This window comes from Charadrius vociferus, unplaced genomic scaffold, assembly GCF_000708025.1.
Source record: "Charadrius vociferus isolate BGI_N301 unplaced genomic scaffold, ASM70802v2 scaffold676, whole genome shotgun sequence".
NCBI classification, from domain to species: Eukaryota; Metazoa; Chordata; class Aves; order Charadriiformes; family Charadriidae; genus Charadrius; species Charadrius vociferus.
Window position 1 is genome coordinate 482667 of NW_009648661.1, and position 17888 is coordinate 500554.

General features: G+C 42.0%; 1 protein-coding gene across 1 annotated transcript in view; it reads right to left on the reverse strand.

Moving 5' to 3' along the window:
• Nucleotides 1–1712: 1712 nt before the first annotated feature.
• SDAD1 (SDA1 domain containing 1) overlaps nt 1713–17888 on the reverse strand; it is a 16454-nt gene continuing 278 nt past the window's right edge. The window contains exons 2-23 of the mRNA XM_009886494.1: nt 17662–17766; nt 16845–16943; nt 16566–16676; nt 16005–16076; nt 15811–15911; nt 14068–14125; nt 13858–13932; nt 12965–13066; nt 12419–12488; nt 11593–11696; nt 10823–10880; nt 10178–10236; nt 9764–9840; nt 8572–8669; nt 8068–8144; nt 7551–7683; nt 6760–6765; nt 5938–6035; nt 5275–5465; nt 4679–4763; nt 4121–4282; nt 1713–1763 (exon numbers count right to left, since the gene is read on the reverse strand). Coding sequence (XP_009884796.1) covers nt 1713–1763; nt 4121–4282; nt 4679–4763; nt 5275–5465; nt 5938–6035; nt 6760–6765; nt 7551–7683; nt 8068–8144; nt 8572–8669; nt 9764–9840; nt 10178–10236; nt 10823–10880; nt 11593–11696; nt 12419–12488; nt 12965–13066; nt 13858–13932; nt 14068–14125; nt 15811–15911; nt 16005–16076; nt 16566–16676; nt 16845–16943; nt 17662–17766 — 1992 coding nt within the window. The remainder of the gene's footprint in view (nt 1764–4120; nt 4283–4678; nt 4764–5274; nt 5466–5937; nt 6036–6759; nt 6766–7550; nt 7684–8067; nt 8145–8571; nt 8670–9763; nt 9841–10177; nt 10237–10822; nt 10881–11592; nt 11697–12418; nt 12489–12964; nt 13067–13857; nt 13933–14067; nt 14126–15810; nt 15912–16004; nt 16077–16565; nt 16677–16844; nt 16944–17661; nt 17767–17888) is intronic.

Genomic DNA, 17888 nt, shown 5'->3' on the forward strand with positions numbered 1-17888 from the left:
AGGGACAGACAGAGATGAAAACACAAGAGAGGAAAAAAAAAAAAAAGTGTCGGGCAGCATTGTTTAGTTTTAGCAAATAGTTTAGAAAAAGGCACTCCAGCACTCTTGCTTTTTGGAAGTAGGGGAGAAGAGGCAGCAACCAGGAGCAGCGCTCAGCTTGCTAAACCCCACGGCCAGGCTGTGGACAAGGGAGACAAGGGTAAAAAGGAAACAAAGCAGTAATCCTAAACGCAAAGATGACAAAAAAGTAATTGCCTACCCCATTCAGCCTCAGAAGTAATTAATTTTTGGATACACGGACATGTGGGAAAAAAGGAATCGGGGAAAGGAGCTTATATATTATAAGTACATATGATACATCTTTTGCCCTTGCTGCAATCTTCAGCCCCTGCTCCACACTCCATCCCCATCGCGCTACAGCTCTTCTGCATCCCTTGGCCTCCACCTCCCTCCTGCACATCCTGCAACTGGCCATCGCCACTCCCCAAGTTGTAATCCCTGCCTTTCCCTCAGCAGGAGCACTGAACCAGAATGTAACATTCAAAGCTGTATAAAGTTTCTACTCTGTTCTTCCCTCCTATCTCTCCACAGCCTCCATAAGCTTATTTTGTTTTAGGAAGCAAGATGTAACAACAAACACACACAAATAGGAATTAAAATGAATACAACTGCATATTCAACATAACAAACATACCTAAACTGAGTTGATTTCCATGTGGGATATAAACATCAGCCTGGTTTCCCAAGAAGAAAGGAAACAACCACCCCACCCAATGCTTTTCCATTATACTGTGCCTGTGGCACCTGCTTCTGCCCTACAAGGAAATACATTTCAAACAGAATTTCACCAAAGGTGGTATAAATAACTCCCTCAAGTTTCCACCGAAACAGGTGGCTAGGCCCAGAACAAATCCATTAATGGTCCCAGCAGATGTCAAGGTTGAATCAAGAGTTCAACCTCTGACTTAAAGAATCCACAGATCCACGTGGATTCTCATGTATACTTCAAAAATCAGGCATCAGCAAGTCCCACGACAAGATGCACTGATACCGGAAAATAAGATTACTTTGTTCTCCTGCATGTGATGCACCTTTCTATTTAAATGGCAATATAAAAGCAGTCTCCCATATTCTAATTTCATATTTGTTTTCTTCCTGTTCTTCCCCCTAACAGTTAACTTGAACCTACTGGTATTTAAAGAATTTGTTGTTGTTTCTTTATTTTATTTTTGTTAAAGAGGTAGAAAACAGCTGCTTAGAAAATGGCTTAGTCTGTAAAACCTCATCCCTAAGACAAGCGCAGACATCATAGACACACACTTTATACACTGAGCCAGAATAATCTTTTCCCTTCCAATTACTTATTCATTATTTGCTTCAAGTAAAATATTTTTACAATAAGGTTGTATGTTTTAATACTTACACATACAAAACCAGATGTAAGTAAATTAAATTCAATAAAAGATAATTGCCTTCTTTCCTAGAACGGTTTCAAAAATACACATCCTGAAAGGATTAAGGCCTCTTCCATCTATCCTGTAGATGCAATGTCCAATAGCTTGGAAACATTCAATTTGTAATTCTGAACAGAATAGAGATAATTCCATAAGGCATTTCAGTCCCTTTTTTCCTTTGGGGTGGTGGTGGGTGGAAATAAGTATTTCTAGGGCAATTTCTTCACAGGTGATTAAGTACTGCTTTCCATTACTGGTTTATTTCAGCAGCCGTTTTCTCTTTTTCAGAAGCGCATCGCGAAGAGCCAGCTAAATACAAAAGAAGAGTGGAATATTCAGGTAAGGAGAACATTAAGTAAGGGGACAACAACACTATTACATTAACAACATTCTTCAATTTCTTTAACCTCAGAGAAAAACACTAACAGCTTATCAGCTAAATCTGGGAGCAGTAACTGGCAAATGCTAACTATTAGAGGGCAGAAATGTTGTGGGTTTTTAGCTAAACTCAACTGTAAAATTAAAGAGTTGGACTTCAAAAAGAGTGTTTCAATACATCATCAGCAGATCCTATATAACGATAAAGATTAGAGTAACAAACTGTTCTTCCACTGACTCATATTCAACTAGAAGAGATCAAGAAAAAAAAATTCAGTCCAGCTGAGAGGTAAGTAGGATTAACTAGCGTTTTTTTGAAAGAGTATTACAAAGCTGCTTTTCAAGGGGGGAGGGAGAGATACTAGAATTTTTCAAGTGCCATATCACTCTAAAGATGCTTGGTTGTTTATTTTAGACATATTTTAGTTGGTAAGAGATTTAGCTCTGGACTATAGACAAAATTATTTTCTTCTACCACCTAAGAGGGCAGCGGAACACAGGATCCTATCCTTTTAACAAGTATTTCCAAATCGTGGTCAACAGAACTGGTGCTGTCCTAACTTTATAGAATCATGGAATATCAGGTTGGAAGGGACCTCAAGGCTCATCTGCTCCATGACTCCTTGGCAAAAAAAAAAATAGTTAAAAAAAAAAAAAAGAAATTGTTCTTTCAGGGTTTAGTTGTTACACTCAAACATTAATCAGGAGTAAGGACTGGAACCATTCAAGACAGATTTTTTTGAAGTGAGCCAAGTGTAAGAATTATTGTAAACAGTAGTTTCCTGAAAGTGCGTGGATTGTTTGTTTGCATTTTTTTTTTCTATGTTGAGAGTTGGTTTAATGTGGTTAGCCTTACTTGGGGTGAGGCAGAATGAAAGCAAATAAAAATACTACAGAGGATTTTAGTCTAAGTCTTCCTGTTTAACAGTAACACTTACAGCATGTTCTCTCTATTGAGTCTATAAACAGTTTCAGTCTTGCTGCTCTTAAGGCAACAAATTGCAGACAAATATACATTAGCCTAATGATACCATGATCCTGGAAACAACTCACAAAGGAGAGTTTGTAAAAGCAGCAGCTGAATGCACAAGACAGAACCTAGCAAGAAAACACCATTATTACCACCGCACACAAACAAGACTCCTGCATAATTGGATTATTCTAGAAGTTTTTCTTGGAACATGTTCAAAGGAGCTCGATTTTATAACAGCCTGCAAAACCCTAGACTGGCCATCTGCCAGGTTAGATAAAAGGATTTTAAGGCAGATATTTGTTGTTAGCACAGACTTACCCTGCCAAGGTGACACACAGAAGGGCAAGGCAATGTGCCTACACCAGTGCTCTGGCACCCACTGCCCCACAGCCGAGTGCACCGCAGGAGCAGGGGGGGCTCCCTGGCCGCTCTCCATTCTCACCAGTCACCTGGGGGAGCTATGTGGGCTCCCTGCCCAATGCCTTCAGGAACAAAGTCATCCCCCAAAATTTCTGCCTTGCCTTTTGATGTCCCTTCAGCTACCCTTGACACTGCTGCTTGCGGGAACATGCAGTAACTGGACTGCCAAATACAAATTTGTAGCATGTATATCCTTTCACAGGGGCTGTCTGAACCCCCATCAGCCCTGTGGCCGGGCTTACAGCTGAGGAAGCAGCAGAGGGCAGGGGCTTCACCAGTAAGAGCAGCATACTGTTAAACTACTGCGGCAGGCTAAACTAAAGCACCTCATTTTTCTATACGCAGTTTTAAACAGGTAATAAAAAGCATTTAAGTCTGTGCTTTAAGTACATTAGTGAGAAGCTATCAGATGACCTCAAGGCCAGGACAGACAAGTCCGTAATGTGACGGTAACAGGAGAAAGGTCAAAGAAAGTATACAAAGAGTGAAGAAACACACTGAAAGCTTATCCTAAAAACACAACTCCTCCATATCAAGAAAACATTTCTTCTATCACAGGATTATACTCAGGGTTTAATATGATCTTCTTTAGTTTATATAAAGGAAAACAAACCCCGTTATCATTGCCTTAACCTACACGTAACTTTGCAACAGGGCTTGGTCCTCAATGCATATTAAAGAGAAAAGACTGACAAAAGCATTCTTCACCAACACAATCTCCGATAGGATCCCCTGGGTAGGATTCAATGGAAGCCACATAAGCCCACAGTCCTTTCCAGCAATTAAACCATCAAAGAAAACAGCAACAACTTAAGGCACAGAATAAACAGCACTTCACCTGCATTTTAACTTTATTGTTCAGACTGCCGCCTTTATTTTCAACATGAAATATTACCTGTTTTTCCCTGAAAGAACGCTTATTTTTCGTCCGGACACTATGGCTATATCTCATCATCATGAAGTTCTTATGCTTCTGCTTTTCTTTGTTGGAAGAGCTGGCGAACGGGTTAATTCTTGTTTTCTTTTTCACAAATTCTTTTCTGTCTGTTTTTCCAGCCTAGAATAAACAATGTAAATAACAACAGGTGTCATTTTCCATTCCCTACAGTTAACATCAGCTGCTAAGGTGACAAGTTCTATGGCAGTAACAATAAATCCAGGTTGAGTATGACTATGCATGTGTCACATGCATTCTTCCATGCTGGCTGTAATTCTTTAAGTCACAGTGAGAATTACATCTGCCTGTATTTTCATCATCAGCTGTGACCAGCAAGAGACCATTTATTTATTACGGCCAAGATGCAACAGCAAAAAACTACACAAAACACTTCTGAAAATGCAGCTGGGTACCTGACTCAAAGACACAAGCCCACCACCTCCTCCTTCCGCAGGAGACAAAAACACAAACCCAAATCTACAAAGCCAGAGGATATGAAATAGCCACGTTCCTCACCATTGCAGTTGCCAGTCTGGTCTCCTTGTCCGATTTGGGCTTCTTGTGCAGATGTTCAATATCTCTGAGTGAAAGCAACTCTCCCCTACACACACAGAAACCCAACAAAATGCCATCACACACAAAACTTCATCTGGCAAGAAAAACAGTAAGCCCTCCTGACCGTATGTCCCTCACACCATTGTTGTCCTATCAACTTTCACACAAACGCTTCTTGTTCTTTCTCTCAGGCTACTCTTCGTGCTTGGGACAACCTTACCCAAGTCTCTCATTACTGTTTCCCAAGTCCTTCTCTAACCACAAACTATAAGAAACTCTGGAGTTTCTACTTGATGCAACTACTGCTAAAAAAACACGTGTGTATTGTTCTGAACAAGCAAAATAGTCCCCCAGTTCCCATCGGTCCATCATATCTTCTCTCCCAGGTATAAAGAAATCCCCCAGGCCAGGATGCTTTCTAGGCTGTGTGGCTGTTCAGCACCTATTACCGGGGGATACCGGCCAACAGCAGAGCTCTGTGCCCTGCTGCAATTAAAAGCTGTATCGCCGTATCGCCAGACTACAGGGAAAACACTCATCAATAGTCCGTATCCTACCTGCCCTCTTCCTCTTCATCTATTTCAATATTTTTCCTCTTGGCAGCTTTGCCAGGTGCGGAATTAAGTTCTTTGGAAAGTTGGGCAAGACGTATTTTGTGGAATTCTTCTTGAGTTAGCAGCCTGCTTGTACTGACTGCCGCAGCTTTGGCTTTCCGTTCCTCTATAGGCATGCTTTTCACCTTCTCTGCCTTTTGAAAAAAGGACAGAAGAAGAATCATCCGGAGCTCTGCAAGCCATTTCTGTGCTGCTATCCATAACCCATGCCTCCCAAATACGCATGTAAGGGCAATATTGTTGGGAAATGCTACAACCAGCTTTTAAGATTCTTCATAGTCTTATATCCAACATGCAGTATTAGAATGAAGAAGGACATCCACTCCGTATTTCAGAGCAAATAAAAGCACTCATGTAAGTATCATAGCTTTGAAGGAATTTAGCACTGGGACCGCATTCCCCCATCTCTCCCCTCACCCTAACAACGTGCATACTTCAGCACAAGTCCTAAATAGTGCTTCAACCTCACTGATTCTGGTGTCACTCCACAGCCCTGTATAGTTATTTTTGAGCAGCCACGTGAAGGTACAAAGGAAGAGAATCTGATCTGCACCTGCAATTAACAACACTCATTTGTATTTGGGGTAGAAGGCAGTTAGAACTCACTACTTCTCGCTGCTCCTCGTCAGAGGAGTGAGGCACATCAATCCATTCTCCATCTTCATTATCTTCCTCCTCACTCAGACTAGCACTTTCCCATCCATCTGCTCAGGGGAAAAAGCACACAGAGCTGTTACTACAGATTCAGCTTAACTTAGAAATAATTTAAGATTGAATTGCAAGCCTCCACTGCCTTTCACTACTTATCAGCTAACTTAATTTATGCCCAGGGACATTCTTACAAAGATGCAAGCTGTAGGGTCTCAGCGTCTCAGCCTGATATATACATAGATATTAAAAAGACGTAATATACTTAATGCATCTGATCCGTGTTTGTTAGTGATTTTTAGAAGACATGAACAGTTGAACAGACCACCAGCTCCCGTGCTTTCCCACTGGCAAGTGCAACTACCAAATCCCATCTGGCTTGCAACTGATTCAGAGCTGGGCAAAAACCCTCAGCTTTCATTTCTTAGCACACCCACATCATATGCACATTTAGTTATGGACACCAATTTCTATAGTCCTAAGTGCATATGGCGGCATGAGAGCTTCCAAAACACATGCGCACAACCCCCCCGACAGACTGCTTATAACAGGTGGTGTATTTCTTCATTACTGTGAGCTGCAGTCACCTTAATACGTTTACTTATCATGAGCTTTCATCAAACCTGTAACAATGGTGATCACAGCCTTTACAGGAAATGCATTTACATACAACTCATTCACTGAAAACCAAGCCAACCATAGAAAACACCCAGAGCAGCTTTGCAACAAGTCAGTGTTGCAGCAAGCTGTACCATAATGCTACGCTTTGCAAAAGTTAACTCTCATCTGAAGTTAAAGATACACAAAACAAAGTGCATTTGGGACCATCTCTGAAGAACTGGTATTTTACAGATGCTAATTGTTACACTGGTCAGTAACGGTGGTCTCTGCTCCGTGCCAGCTAAACCAAGGAGGGAAGCAATGCAGTTAATAGTTAAGTTACTTTCTACAGTATATGCATTGCTCTTCACTGCCATCCAAACTGACCGATACGCTGAACTTATCAGCTTCAAAAACCAAAGCAAAGAAATTGTTACACTAATCGCTGCATTCACGCGCATAGGAAACCTGGTGTTTACTCCCCCAGTACGTCTCCACAGCAATATCTCCAATGGCCTCAGCGTTGATTTGCCAAACTCTTCTTGGTCGATTTTCAAGTCCCTCCCCATCTTTTTTTGCCCCCTAATTCAGGCAGAGGTTCCAAGTCACATGAAGCATTTACACAGGAAGTGAATTAAAGAAGCCAAATGCTATTTCAAAGTAATATTTCAGTGTTTCACAATATGCATCAAAAACCTTCCCTTTGGAAAGAGCTCAACACATGACGGTTTCACCGTGTACAATGTTAATTCCTCAGCTCAGTGGCTGTCATAGAAACCAACACACAGTACCAAACTTCACTGGATAAATTGCACTTGCTTGAGGATAGTAACAGTGATTCTAAACGGAGCAGCATGTGACAGCAGCAAATGAAATGCACCAACACCAAATTTTCTGTCCAAATAAAATCTTAGTGACAGTGATGCTCAAAATATAAGCCGTGAAGGGAAAAAAAAAAAAAAAAGGCCAACCTTCTTCTGGGTTTCCTCCCTTTTCCTTTTGACTCTCAACATCCAGTACTTCCGCTCCTGGAATATAATCTTTGGCATCCAGTTCTCCATATTCATGAATCCTGGCTTCCAACGAGGCCTCGGTAGGCTTACCCTGTAAGTTCACAAAAACCTTAGTTAAGCAGGCTGCTATTTTAATGCCCACAGATCCATGAAGAAATCTGGGGCAGAGGAGGGTGCGGGTGGAAAGTTAAATTCTGCCTCATGAAATAAGAACTTGAATTACTAAGAACTTTAACGAACACTAAGAAGACTGTCAAGCTTCTGTAGCGCAATCCTTCTGACAATGAATTTGATAAATTTTAAGTAAGAGATTCTTGAAATACAAGCACGCCACATCAAAAGGCAGCAAGAGAGCAGGCAGGGAAGAACACAGGCATGTTTCCACCTCACTCTTAAGAGGCTATGAAACCACTTATCATTTTTGAGTGCATAAGCCTATGTTTATGGTGAATGAAACACACAAAACAACACTTACCCTGAATTTCTTCTGCAGCATCTCTGGATTCAGAGAACGGAAGAGGTGTATCAGAGTTCTTGCAGACATCATCACATCTACCCAGACAAAAAAAAAAAAAAAAAGAGTTAGGAATAAATCGAGCAGCAGAACTCTAAACAAACTGAAAGCCCGCTCAGATAAGCAGTATTTACAGTCTCCTCTTGCCTTTTCTAAAGTTATAGCTCCCTCAGATTTCTCCAGTGCAGGATCCAGCTCTTCCTTAGGGCTATATCTTTCTTAGCAAGCAGCTTCCCTTCCTTAGTTTTGCTAATTAGTTCCCCTGCTATAACTACCCTCAGCTGTTTTGTCTCCTATGCACATACACTCAAAACACAAAGAAATGCAACAGGCATACTGAAAATGGTACCTCTCAGCCCACATAAAAACAATTAAGACATCCCCATTATAAAGACTATAACAATGGAGGACCAGATGGTACAGGAGAAAAAAGATTTAGAAGTCATATGCATGTAATACACTTACTTTTATTTTTATGAGTCTTGTACTGAACAAGGTCTTGGAGCAGATCCTCAGTCATGGCTAACGGACACCTCGCAGTGATTTCTTTTATCGCATTGATTCTAAAAAAATTTGAAATGAATTATTTTCTGAACACAACAGTTGGGAGAAACTCCCACTGGCCCAGTAACAGACTGAATTATCTGGAACCTGAAGAGCCTCATACAGCATTTTATGTAACAAAGAACATCGCAAGGAGCTCTCCGTGCCATGGTTCTCCAAAACTCTCCGTCTTTGCCCCATACTCTACTCTCCAGCTATTATTTTGTCGGAACCTAGGCCTCAGGATTCCACAACTGAAGCCAGGGTCCAAGCAGACAGGAAAAGCAGTCAAACAATCACCAAACCAACAAAAACGATTAAAAAGAAAATAAATCAAGGAACAGTTCTGAAGTCAACCATGAGCAAGGTTAGGACAATATAACAGAAGTCCATGGGCTCACAAAAGTTTGCTTATAAGTTCGCATCTTTATGCACACACTTAGTACACTAAATACTTGGATTAAAACCACATCAGGAGGAAAAGGAACAGCTCACAAAATCTCCACAGCATGTCTACACATAATAGTCTGTCTCTGTTGAATGCTTCATCTTCACGGACAGTTCAGCTCTCCTGCATTTACTGATCATTCTCTACTCCACTACCACCAGAGCTTTCAGAAATACCCCTCTAAAATAGTCAGAGAATATACATTACAGTTTCACTAACAGCAACATTTAAATTTGTTGTCAGTAGAGAAATTTCATCCACAGAACATCAAAGTTAAGAATCCTGAACTATGCTGCTTGCCACGCGCTGAGTATATACAGTATTCACAGACAAGAGGTCGGCCCTCAAAACAGAAATACCAGTATCTAGGAAGGAAGAAAAATAGACGACCAAACAAGAAAGAAAAAAAAGAAGCACCATCATGACATCGAGAAAAGTTAAGTCACAGCACTAAGCACAGAAACCCATCATTCTCAGGAATTTAAAATACTGACAACAAAACTAAGGGAAGTTTATGCTGAGGTATTGTCCTAACTTGGTTTTATTCAAGCAGGTTCTTGAAAGCATAGAATCAGTGACAGGAATAAGCTGCAGGCGGTTTAAAAACGGAAAAATATTTTTCCACATCCAGAGAGTTTCACAGTTTTTGTAAGATTCTGTACCCACCCTACGGTCATGACCTCCCCAGAATTCTTGTCTGTGACGAAGTTGTTGGCAATGGTCATTAACACGGACTGGATAATCTGAAAATAAGAAATAATTACATTGTGAAAATTATTACATACTGTTAACAGACAAAGCCCTTTTCACAAAAAATATAGAGCTCAGGACTTCTCACTGTCGCCTGCAAATCAGTTCTAGACACCAATACTTTTGTAGAGATAGACATGGGTGGTTTTTTCCCTTTATGCAAAATAATCCCTTGGAACTTGCAGAAGTAGCCAAAATTACTATAAGCTTTTCAAGACAAAGGGTCTGACCAGATTCCCTTTTCCCTCTCCCCACGAATGCACTCAGTTATATGTCCATGCTGGACTGCTGTCCACTCTTAACATCACCAAATGTAGATGAAGTACTGACCTCGGGTGGTACTAGCTGATGTGAAGCTTGTGCAGCAAACAGAAGAATCTTTGTCACTTCTGGAAGACAAGAAAAGAAGGAAAATGACGCTAAAGTATATTGCTGCAGCTTACTCTGGCCAATAAACGCATCCAGCAAAACAGCTAACTCAACAAGCCGCTCAGTCTAAGTCTCAAAGCCATTTCAGTCTGAAGTTATGTGGGACAACTACTTCTCCTCTCCCACCAAGCATCAGGAACTCGCCAGCCTCCACCCCAGCAGCAGGGCAGGCCCTTAACAGCCAGCTAAGACAGAAAGGAATGCTCTACACCTAAAGTGGAACACGTGTAAAAGCAGCAAAAGGCGGTCACGCTTTGCCCAACTCGTCAGGATTTGCAAGGAACTAGGGAATCAGCTGATTCATTTTATTCCATTACTAGAGTTTCTCAGATGCTCAGGTAAAGAGCATCGAGTGCACACAGCTTACGTACGAGTCCAAATCACTCTGCACTTCTGGCAGTCAGGACCTTTTACTCCCTTCATCCACACTCTCTAGACTACTACTTCTTAAGCTACTGTTGCCTATGCATTTCCAGCACCACTTTAAGACCTGACTGTACGTGTGACATGATGGCCTGGCAGTGTTATCTACTAGAAGCTACCTACCTCTCTGATGGGGCTGTAGGAATCTCTGAACGAAGGGGTAGAAATTAAAAAGAAAAAGCTGCAGGAAAAAAAGAAGTTGTAACAGGTTAGCTTCTTGTCTGTTAACTTGATATCGCCTTCACGGGCTGATATGCTGTAAAACAATGATTCTACACAGCTTGCTCCTCAAATGCCTTAGATTTCATTGCATAACGCATTCTCCTGTCGTGAGCTTGATACATGCGGAAATAAGGAAATCACTTGTACAAAGGAAATACAAGGCTCAATCCAAAGCTCTGTCAAATCCAGAGAATCGTTCTTGTGAGACTGCACAGATTTCAAATTAGGGCACTCTGCTGCACAGTCCTCCACTGTGCCGTTTCCCTTTGCCTCAGGGACACAATCTTCTCTCCCAAAGCACAGAGGCTCCAGGAATTTTGATCACGCTTTGGCTGTGCCTCAAAGAGTGCATATGCAATTGCTGGACTCCTCTGTAAACCCCTTCTCCTTTGAAGAGCCTCCCAGGAGCAGGTCTTGGAAAAAAAAAAAACATGTTGTCCTCTATTTGTTAGAGACAGCTCAGCTGTTGCAGACCCACAGTCTTCTCTAGCAAAGCTCACTTAGCACTACACACTTCCGCACCATTCCATGAGGCCCACTGGCAACTACCTGACCATACCTGCGCCGTTTTCAACAGACAGCAAAATTAAACCTCATTTCCCAAAGGCACAAGGCCAGAACATGTCACCATCATGCTACCATCTGACCGTTTTAAAATTGTCAGTGTGTACCTCGTGTATTCCAACTAGCCTAGATATTAGGTCCATGAGCATCATCTTCACTTCAAATCGTTCCTTGCAGTTCTCCAGCTGCTTCAGCAGTTTCTCTGCAAAGTCTAGAAGAAGCAATAATAGGTGAGTCGTAGAATTAAAAAGCACGATGCAGAAGCAAGGTGGGTTTAGGTTAAAAAAGGCAGTCAGTTTGGTTTGGAGTCTTTTAAGCCCAAAATTAAAGTTCGCTAGAGCATTTCTTCCAATAGGTTATTTTTCTTCTCACATGCCCAGAAGGTCTAAAGCTGTGCACAGATTCAGCAGAGAGGCAAACTGGCATGATAAGCACAGGGTCAGTGTTAAAAGTTAGGGGTTTTTTAGATACATTTTTGGTTCATCTGAAAAACAAAATCCACAGAGGCTCACTAGATCAGACTAAGACCAAGTTGAGTAATATCAGACAAACAGACTAGTAATAGGAATAGATGTTTGAAGGGGGGTAAGCTGAAGAAGGTATAGTAAATGAACTACACCCCATTCATACAAATTATGACCTTTAGGCATACAAGAAAGAGGCAGAGTGCCACATCCTGAACTGTAGCAACCTGACGCATGCGAAGCTCCTTCCTTGTCTATCTGTAAGTGTTCCACTACAACAAGCACAAGAGGATTGATCTCAAATTGTTTTTTAAGTGCTATGAAACTCTAGGATAAAGCACACTGCAGGTATCACATTGTCATATTTGTATCTACTTGTCACTTGCATTCTCCTTACAAAAATGTTTAAGCTTCAGTGTCTGGGATTAACACTTAACTTGAAGGAAAACAAAATACAATGCATGCTTACCTTGGGGATCATGAATCAAGTGAATAGCAGAAAAGTTGAACACTTCAGGCTTGCTCTTCGTCTTCTGTTTCTGCAGGGCAAAAAAAGAGACATTTTTTTCTTTCCATGAAAGAGCTGCAAGTCCTTCAGTTTCAGGCTCATACCAAAAGCTGCTATTTCCCATTCTTCACTTCAAAAAGAGGCACTTTGATTGGAACAGGTAAACTATCACTCTTTTCAAGTCTATCATTTTCTACCAATTGACCTAAGAGGCAACAGGAGCTGCGTTCACAAGTTACTTATCAAGATACCACATGCTTTAACACAGTGGACCACACCAAGAGTACCTAGGGCAGAACTAACCCACAACTTAGACTAAGTCTGTTTCTGAACAGTTCTCCTCCAGGCAAACATGGCATATGCCTGGCCAAGAGGTGCGAGAACATTTGAGGACCTCTACCTACAAAAGATGACAAAAGGTAGCTTAGTCAACAGCGGCAACAACAAGATTTCCACACTTCAAGGATTCACCTCAAGTGCTGTCAAGTCAGACACCACCCTCCTCACCTTGAGGACCTTCATCGCTTTTTCCAGTTTCTTCTTGCGCTTAGTGTTTTTCTTGTTAGTTGCATACCGTATTATCAGATCTCTGGCTGTGGGAACATCATCCTTGGGAAAGAACAAAAGGAAATCAGGTGAAATCAGACTTCATACGGGAAGCAGAGAAATAAAAAGTATTGATATTTTTCGGGATCACATACGATGTCTGAAAACTCTCCCTCTTCCTATGTTTCATCATACCTAGACATTAGCATTTAAAATCATGATTCCATAAAGGTCGCCACATACAAGAGAGATCCCAAACACTTAACAACATGTCAACACAGTAGTTTTTACAGCTGTGTAATTACAGAGTAGTGTTTAGTCACAAACATATAATGATATTGTCTATTAGGAGGTTCTAAACTGAACTCCTTTTAGGTTATCGGCCTTCTCAAGCTCTCCGAATTACGTTCGTTTGTACAGAAATGTAAAGTAGTGCACAAAAGAGAACAGAAGGCAAAACAGACAGCTGAAAAATTAAACCAGCTTCAAAGACACCAAGTGAAAGCCTCTTCCCACAACTCTGCATTAGACAACGAGCAACTCATCTTCACAAATCAGCCTGACCAGCCCCTGCCTAGGTCTTCACAGTGAAATGCTTCCTTCACAAGGACAAAAGGAAAGCAAAGGAGCTCTAAGTACTATTCTTCAGACAGACAGCAAAGGCATCCTGCTATCAGTTGGGGCCAGGTGTCAAAAACATTGAACTGTTTTTGTGAAATGTAAAAACATCTGAAGGAAACAAGATGGAAAACTAAGTAACACAGAAGCGGACGGGTTGGCAGAGCCAGGGCCACTAGGATGGCGGACCTATTAGAGTTTCAATAACGGAGAGAAGATGTAATCACAACACCCACCTCAGATTCTGAGTCACTGTCTTGTTTCTCATCTTCATCTTTCCCAAGAAAGAACTTCAAACTAGCAACTAACACCTGAAAAGCAACGTAAGTTCATGTAGGACAGGATTATCTGACAGGAGCATTTACAACAGCCACAGTATTTACTACATCCACATCTTAGGTTCGCTCAGGTAACATCTAGTTTCATCAAGTGATTTCTGTTCTCACCTTTGTCACTTTGGAAAAGCAAGCAGTAGTGATGACATTTACCGTTTTGGCATCATTCCTGGAATAAAAGAAAATATCTTTTACTTCAAGTTTGGCCATTTCAGGATTCTCAGAAAATAAAGTCTCAAAATCAGACTCCTAACAAGCAGGAAGCTTCATTACAATCAAGTGTCTCAATGCTCCAAGTAGATCAGCCAACGCCAACAAAGTTAAGCTTCTGTCATTTTCTGTAATTCTTCCAACATAGCAGTGCCTTAATCTAAACAGACAGACATTTATGATCCATCTAGCTCGTGCTGTGACTGAAGGGACAGAAACAATAATCTCCAGTTAAACAAATGAAGACAGATCACTGCTTTTTCCACTGATTAAAAAAAAACAAACCACCTGCCTGCCACCTAAAAAAGTAATCAGTGCAGAATTCTAACTTTTATTCTTTTATTATAAAATCAAGTAGATAATTTTAAAACAAACTATGCTCTAAAAAAAAAAGGTTGGTAAGAAATAAAGCTGCAGGAATTAATTTGATTTTATACCAAGTCTCACATACTTACAAACCTACTCAATAAAATTACAAAGATTCACCTTTTAGCAACACTATTTTTCGGTATTCTGTTTTGTCTCCTGTCACTGCTACACAAAAACATATCTTAACAAAGGTGCAGAGACATTTTTATTTGTGCCATGGAACAGACAATATTTCCTTGAATGCTCCACATCAAATGCCCAAATACGCCCTTCTACCACATCCTATCTGCCAGCTGCAGTTTCTCTGCCATACGTGGGAAGAGCAGTATCGCCATTCATACCCCAGCGTAACTCCTGCGGAAAGTGCTGGGAACTCCGCCTGAGTAAGAAACTCAAGAGCTGCACCATCAGTACTCTGCCACTAATCTATTTTGGAGATACCCAAGCACCAGACCCGCTGCTCCCCGGCAGTATCCCTTCTTGCGCTTGTATCTCCATACAGGTCATTTCTGTACAAGAACCAAGAATAGCAAATGAGTTCCAAAGTGGACTGCCGAAAAGCCTTTAACCTGTTTTTACAGTCAAGCAGCAAGCGGCAGTGAACAGCCTACTGTCTTCTCACGCAATTTACACCTGCTCCAGCATTTTGTAACACAACAGAAGTACTCAGCAACATATTAGGTAGAAGACAGCAGTTGACAGTACTCGGTGTGCTGTTACTCCTTATCTATACTTATCTAGGCAACAGAATCTAGAAACAAGCAATACTTATCTAGGCAACAACTCGTCAAGCTGCTATCTGCTAAAAATAGGAGTTATAATACAGCTTCACAAAAATAACCCCAAACTCAAAGCTCCTATTAGATCAGTCATCCAGAATAAACATACAGACGTAACACAAGAAAAAAAAAATCAAAATTTCTCTTTCCACTTTACATCACAGGCTGTATGCCAATATCAGCAGCTCTCGTGCACAAGCTCAAAAAACTGAGCTGCACGCATCTTCCATTTCCACTGCAGTACACACAATTTATATACCATTTTCAACTAAAATGTCAGAGATTCAACCTAAATAACTCTGAGACTTCACGCAAGACAGTATTTCTTCCCAGTTAAATTACATTCCACAAAACACAGCCCCACTGGAAGACAAAGACGACAAATACATTTAAGTGACAGCCTCCCGGCATTACATTTTGCACTGCGTACCCTGAGTGATGTCAGGACAGCCACCCCACAATAAGTGGGGAATCAATACAACGCTGCCAGACCTACCAAATATTCCTTCTGTAAAGTTCAATCATCACATCCAAAGATATCTTGGCAGCAGTGGGATTGCTGTCCCGCAGCATCGTGTACATGAAGTTCTGCAGTGTCTGAGAAAAACAGTTTAGAAACATTTGTTACTATAAGTCTTCCACGATATCGAGAGGTTAAATGGAAGCATATCTGAAAACTGAAATACTTACTGTGTTTACTTTATTGTTTTTGTGTTTAGCATTGACATTCTTGATGTCCGACACGATGTGAGTATACAGAGTCTGTTAAAGGAAAAAGAATAGAGAGTGAACTCCACAAGTCGTGCAGAGAACAGTGCAGACACATGAGCATTCCCCCAAAGTCTCCAAGTACTAAAATGAGAGCAAACTCATCTCCACCAACAATATTTTCTCTTTTAAGTTACAGCTGGAAAAACAAGAAACCTGTCAAGTCTCAAGTATGCTTTTTTTTTTTAAATGTATTTAAAAGCATACTTTATTTTCAGTACAAACAGCGAGGCAGGACACTGAACAGGATGAAGTATGGCTTAAAACACTCCCACCCTGTTTCATTCAGGCACATGCTGATGGCCAGTTGAGTAATTCTGGTGGCCGAAAGAAAGTACTTCTATGGCAGAAAACCACAAATACGCCTTTACCTAGCAGCTGCTTTGGTTCCAATTTGGTTTTTGCTACCAGCACTGTATTACTTTTGGCAAGTCGGTCAAAACCCACTGGAAATGAAGACCGGTTTTTGTAAGCACGGCTTACCTTGCGTAGAAGCTTATCGTGACACCGCAGCAGCTGAAAGAAGAGCTCCAGCAAACTCGTCGGATTTATTAGATTCTTGTTCCTTAACAAGATCAAAGCCTTACAAAACGTCTGTGAGAGAGAAATAGGGAATCAGAACCGAAATTTCATAACACTCCCCACTTTCCATCTTTATTAAAAAATTAAAAAGCAAACCGCAAGGGCTGATCTCACACGTAAAGGACATAGTTTAACCACCGGCCACGATCTGCCCAGAACACCTTTCGGTGTGGGTCTTACCATGCGCAGGTCTGCATCCAGGACCGTGTGGTGATAAGAGAGCAGCTCCTTCAGCTGCTGGGGAAAGCTGGCCATGTGTTCCGGGTAGCAGTGGGCAACCTGGGCAGAGACAGAACCAGCTCAGATCTCCAGAAAAAAACTCGGGTCAATGCCTAACCCGGGGAAAGCGTGAGATAGCGTAAGCAACCACTAAAATTATAATTGCTTGTATAATAACGGTTTTAAGTTGTATGAAAACAACTTTAAGCCTTCCAGCCCCCTAAAGGGGCTACAGGAAAGCTGGGAAGGGACTCTTGATCAGGGACAGGAGACATAGGATGAGGGGGAATGGTTTTACACTGAAAGAGGGGAGATTCAGATGAGATATTAGGAAGAAATTCTTGACAGTGAGGATGGTGAGGCGCTGGCGCAGGCTGCCCCATCCCTGGAAGTGTTCAAGGCCGGGTTGGACGGGGCTTGGAGCAACCCGGGCTGGGGGGAGGTGTCCCTGCCCAGGGCAGGGGGGTGGAACTCGATGATCTTTAGGGTCCCTTCCAACCCAAACCATTCCATGATTCTATTACGGATACATAGATGTAATAGGTACGGTGGAATTATAAAGTCCTTTTAAAAAAAAGTGTCCCAAAAGAAAAACTTGTGTTCCCGCGAATGGACAATAGTGCTGCAGTAATCTCGGTCAACGCGGCGTTTTAGGGTGAATCCGTCGGGGTTCCAGCAGCACAACTCGGGGAGAGGCGACCCGGGCACAGCCACTGCGCTCCGGGCGAACCCCCCGCGGCTGTCCGGGCGGGCGGCGGGGGTGAGCAGCGGGCCTTACCTGCGCCAGGAACATCACCAGTTCCGCCAGCTCCTTACTGGGCTTGTCCGGCTGGAAGGTGAAGATCTCCACATGGGACTGGTAGTGGTGGTACTGCTGGAGAAACTGAACACACACGGGCGGCTGCTAAGGGGGACAAACAACGCCGCCTCCCCCCGAGCCCACCGCCACCTCTCCTGCTGCCGCCGGGGGCGGCCCGCTCGGCTCCCTACCCCCCCCCTGGAGAC